This window comes from Crocodylus porosus, unplaced genomic scaffold (assembly GCF_001723895.1).
Source record: "Crocodylus porosus isolate Cpor-Errol unplaced genomic scaffold, CroPor_comp1, whole genome shotgun sequence".
NCBI classification, from domain to species: Eukaryota; Metazoa; Chordata; order Crocodylia; family Crocodylidae; genus Crocodylus; species Crocodylus porosus.
Genome location: NW_017728915.1, coordinates 19,236,052 through 19,241,543, shown reverse-complemented (window position 1 = coordinate 19,241,543; position 5,492 = coordinate 19,236,052). Strand labels below are relative to the sequence as shown.

The window sequence follows — 5,492 nt, the reverse complement described above, 5'->3', positions numbered from 1 at the left end:
CACACACTTTCTAGTAATTCTTTCATCATATATCTTCACAGACCAAAAAGAGTCATAAACCCATGCAATAAAGCCAGCCCCCACCCAAAGAGTTCAAAGCTTAAAGAAATGTGAACAAGGATGGCAAGCACCATACAGTGTCTTTTAAACTACCAACGCTCAGCTTTTCATGTACTCTGTGATTGTAGAGTGTGCATGAGAGTGGGGCTCTGACCAGGTTGACCTCAGGGTACTATTACAAATAGATATTACATGTTAGGAAAGATTTCAGTGGCAAGACAGGTGAGGCTGTATGTGTGTATTTTATTCTCATCTCTTTAGTTATATACTGAAGAGTGATGAAGGAATGACTTTGAGAGCCTGGCAATGAAAAAAAAGGACATGAGAGGTCATACTCCCCATGACCAGTGGGAAATGGGTGATTAGGGAAAGGTGCTGGAGAGATGGGAAAGAATATGAAGGACAGGAGGAGGCAGAAAATTCTTCATTCTTATTAACGCATCTTTGCTGTGAAAATGATGTACCCTCTGCAAAGCAACTGGAATCCTGGCACTTTTGCAATGCTATAGCAAAGCTCCTATTGATATCAGGTGGGCTAGGATGGCACTTTTTTGTGTACCATAGGTAGCAGGTCTTCACCGTGGCCATGTAGATAAGGGCTGCTAATCAGCATTATGTCAAATTCTAACATTCTCCTTACAATGTGCTAAGCACTTGATTTTTGCTTTCTTCAAAACATTATTTTTATCAAGCAAGTTTCTTGTTTACATCACTGATATCTGTTTCAGACTACATGATTTAAAGCATTCTTTGTTGGGTGCAGATAATGTAATTTAAAGTCTGTTTCCCTGAGAAAGTGAGCAGATGTGTCTCAACTACTTGTTACAAATAGTAGTTTCAAATATCATGTCATTTTTCATAATTCCTTTAGCCTAGGAATGAGTTATACAGTCAGAAAGGGAAAAGCAGAAAAACCCATCATTATAAAATGCACCAGCTCATTTCTATTATTTATTTAGTTAGTTTGCCTTCACAGGAAAGTTTCACATCGGGATGAATTAGAATGTTATCTTGAAAAAGATTATGACATACAGTGCAGAAATCATGTTCACAAGCAAAACTTCATCTGAGGGTAAGCCAGTTGTCAACAAATTCCTCATTTTCTAATATGACACATTTGTCTGTGTGGATAATACACTATTACATTTTCTGATCCCAATCATTACAAACCTTATCAAGACTGATGTCACCTTAGAAAGAAAATCAACATAGATTTATTATCTATGTAGCCCTGAAGAGAAAAAAAAAGGTATCTATTAGATCTGTGTAAAATTTTGACAGGTGTTTCATTTCGAAGCTGTTTCAATGCACTTCGAGCTCGAAACAGTGAAATCGAAACAAAACAAAAAAGCTTCGAAACAGCTTTGAAATGAAATGAGGGCACTCAAAATGTTTCAAAAGTTTCGAAAGGTTTTGAGTTTGGAAGCCAGGCTTGCTTGCAGCTAAACAGAAACTAAGGGGGTGCAGGGGAAAGGACTGCTCTCATATTGACATCCAGCTCCCGGTTTAATTGCCCAGCTCTCTGATCATTTCCCCATCTCTTCCTGTGGGGCTCAAGCCCTTGCTCTGCATGCGGGGTTTCAGCAGGCTGCCACTTCAGGCTGGGGCCAGTGGCAGCCACTTGGCACAACCCGTACCGAGAACGAGGAAGACTGCACTGCTGCCACTGGCCCCAGCCGGCAGCAGCAGCCTTCTGAAGCCCAGTGCACAGATCCAGGGGCCTGCGCCCCGTAGAAAGAGCTGGGGGAATGATCCAAGAGCTGGGGGATCAAACTGAGAGCTAAGGGAATGTTCAGGTCCCTGATCATTCCCTCAGCTCCCGGTTTGACTCCTGAACTTCCCCCCAGCTGTTCCTGGGGGGCGCAGGCCCCTGGATGGTGTGGGATGACAGCAGGTTGCTGCTGCCAGCTGGGGATGGCAGCGGCTCTGGGCTATTTCCCCAGCCAGCAGCAGCAGCCTGCTGAAAACCGGCACACAGATCCAGCGGCTGCAACCCCCAGGGAGAGCTTGGGGTGTGATCAGAGAGCTGGGGAATTGAACCAGGAGCTCCAGCTGACAAGTAGATCCACCCCAGCTCCCAGACAGTACACGGCACCCTGCTGAGCCATGCTGCACCCATGCCATGGGGCAGCTGCTACGCAGGTGCCAGGCAGGGAGGGTGATCCCCACTGCCCCCCACTGTGTGGGGGGAGCTCTGCCACGACCCCTCACCAGCCGTGGAGCATGTGGATGACAGCAGGCTGCCGCTGCCAACTGAGGCCAGCACCAGCACCCAAGTCTTCCCGGCACAGTCCATGCCGAGCGCTGGGAAGGACCCAGTGCTGACAATGGCCCCAGCCAGCAGCAGCAGCCTGCTGTCATCCTGCACACAGATCCAGGGGCCCATGCCCCCTGGGAGGGTTGCAGGGCTGTGGAGGAGTCTGGCCCCAGGACTGCACATGGGATGACAGCAGGCTGCTGCTGCCAGCAAGTGATACTAGTCTTGCTTTGAACAGTTTGAGGTGCAGTTTCACAATACCCCTAAACCTATCTCCTTGAAACTTTGCAGGCTTCATGCCCTCAGTAGGGGCACAGTCCCTGCAATTTTCATTGGAATCAGGCAAGAAGTGACAAAGTTATAGGCATGTTCATGATTCCCCTTTATAGCCTATGGGCAAAACATAGAAACACATTGAAACAGTGTCAAAACAGTTTCAGCAAAATGAAACAGAACTGTGCTTCGAAACAGCAAAACAAAACACTGTCCCTTCCAAATGGCAAAATGGAAGTCGAAACAAAATCGTGCCATTTTGCACCGCCCTATCCTAACTAAAATCAGGAAAACTGACCCTTTACTTGCATTCCCATTGAAACCAAGATTCCTCATTCCAAATTGCAAACTAGAGTCTCACTCCTGAAACTGAATAGGTGTGTGCGGGCAACAGCACTTACATAGACCTTCACTGAGACATTGCAGGGACAGAAGAACCTAGTGGTATCTGCCTGATTGAAGAGTTGGAGCCATGAGACCTAATCCTGCTCTGCCTGCGCTTGGATTTATGCCACATCATTTGGTAAACTGTATGTTCTTTCATTTGTATTATATGTCCCATCTAGTGCACATTATCTAACAGGAATACATAAAATTCAAAAATAAATCCTCTAGTATAATAAGCAAAGGAGGAAGATGTCCATTGAGTGCAAAAATGACAAATCTACCCAACAAGACGATACCAAATTCACTTGGACTTCACTTCAAGCCAAGGTCTATAATTGGCTTTTGATTAATAAACAATAACCCATTAACCTTACCTTTGCTATCATGTTTGTGTGTAATTTAATTAGAATTCTTACAAAAATTTTCACTAAGGGGAGAAGCATGGGTCTTCTACACGAGTGCATTTTATTATGTTGGCCCTCAAACTCTGGGTTGCTGACTACCACAACACAGGGAGCTCCTCTTTGTGGACAGTAAAGTGAAGCCTTTTGAAAAGAAAGCAAAGTGTTGCTTGGGAGCCCTAAGGTGCCCTTCAAAGGATCGTGCTCTGATGAAGTGTCCACTGCAAAGAACGTGGAAAGCAGTGTCCTAACATACATCATACCAGTCTACCTCAGTGATTCTCAACCGCATTAGACTCAAGGCACCACTCAGAAGGTTTGAGCTCTTAATTTTCACTCTTTTTTTAACTACAGAAAAATAATAAAGCAATCTTTCTGTTGCAAAGAACTCGGAAATCCTACAGCACTATGGATTTCTATTCAAAATCCTTGCATTTGTCTGCTGAATCATATTTGCACATCTAACAGTGTGCATGACACCCCTTGACACACCTGAAAGGATCTCAAGGATCTCCAGGGTGCTGTAGTAACCCTGGTTGAGAATCACTGCTTTACCCAACACACTACAGTCAGCAGCGAAACTTAGGAGCAAGTGAGGTGCCAGCCCTGGGTGCCACCTTAGCTGGGGTGCCAGCACAGTGCCCCCCCACAAGGTAGTCTGCCCCCCCAAGGTAGTCTGCACCCCAGCAGCAGCAGCTTTCCTACACTGCTGCAGCTGCAGCTGCAGCTGGGTGCCACACATCACCCTGCTGCTATAGGAGCGACAACTGTGGTGGGCAGTTGCACCTCTAATAACAACTTAATCTAACTCGCTGTGCTGATTGAAAGAAGCTCACCACAAAGATGACAGAGAACATGTGCTTGGGACCACTGGCGATGCATAGGGGGTGCACGCACATCCCCTGAGATTGGCCGTACCCCCCTGAGAGAAGCACCGGTGGCATTTCTATGTTTGCTGCCAGCACTTCTGGTTTTGCCAGCAGCGGCTATCGGCTGCTGAGGGACACCTCCCACCCTGGCTGGCGATCAGCTGCTGGTGTCCCCCCAGTATTAGGAGGCACCAGTTGTCCATGACAGCTATTAAGGCTCCTTTGAAGTAAGAACTGTGGTTTGCTAAATGACTCAATTATAGAACTAAAGGTGTTAGTGAGAAAAAAAAGATGTCTTAGTCTCCATAATCCATTGCTCCATCTCCACAGGACAGATCTGGGCCCTGTCTAGGTGTAACAGACCCAGATGGCTCCTGTTGCTTGAAAGGAAACTACAGCACGCTGAGCTGGCTCATGGAAAGCTAGAAGCTAAGGAACTAGCTACCTGCTAGGTGGGTTGTAGCCAAAAGCCAGCAGTAACTGGCATAAGGGACAGACAGCCAGGCTGCTCAGGGGCTAAGAGCTGCAAACACCGGCTAAGCAGACACAGTGGCAGGCAGGTGGGCAGGGATTTAGCATCAAAATAAACACACCTGCAATGGCTGCTAAGTCACCTGACCAGAAGGGAGCAAGGCTTAGCACGTGTATAAGCTCAAGGTCTAAGCCTACACAATCAATCTGGCCCTGGAGGCTGCAGAGGAAGGAGCTCTGGAGTAAGAGGGGCCAGGAGTAGGAGGGCCTAGCTTCTTGGCCTTTTCGCTCAGATAAAGAAGTACGCTCCGCTGGCCGACATCCTGAGGAGCCATGGCTACAACATGATGGTGAACACATTCATCATGGGAGTGCTTGGAGCCTGGAAACCCAGCAATGAGAGCATCCTACGTGTCTGCCGTGTCTCCCGCCACTATGCCGAGCTAATGCGGTGCCTCATGGTATCTGACACCATCCGCTGGTCCCACAATATCGACGTCAAACATATCACAGGCCACTGCCAGTACACTGACACCACCAGACCAACCACCACCGAGGGGGACTGCCTGAACTCCCCCCGTACCTGACGAACTCTGAGAGCTACTCCCAACCACAGACTACTCCACTCCACCCGGCCGGGACTCCCACAATAGGACTCCATGGACTGAGTGACTACTTTGCTCAACTCACCCCCTCCACCATTGTGGACTCACCACTGTGGAGGTTTATATCCATCTCCTTTCTCTTTTTCTCTTAGCATCGTGACTCCCTCCC

The 5,492-nt window shown here is 47.5% G+C and overlaps 1 protein-coding gene across 1 annotated transcript in view; it reads left to right on the top strand.

The window, feature by feature from the left end:
• Nucleotides 1-5,062: 5,062 nt before the first annotated feature.
• LOC109310341 (histamine H3 receptor-like) overlaps nt 5,063-5,492 on the top strand; it is a 64,410-nt gene continuing 63,980 nt past the window's right edge. Inside the window, exon 1 of the mRNA XM_019535423.1 lies at nt 5,063-5,297. Coding sequence (XP_019390968.1) covers nt 5,063-5,297 — 235 coding nt within the window. The remainder of the gene's footprint in view (nt 5,298-5,492) is intronic.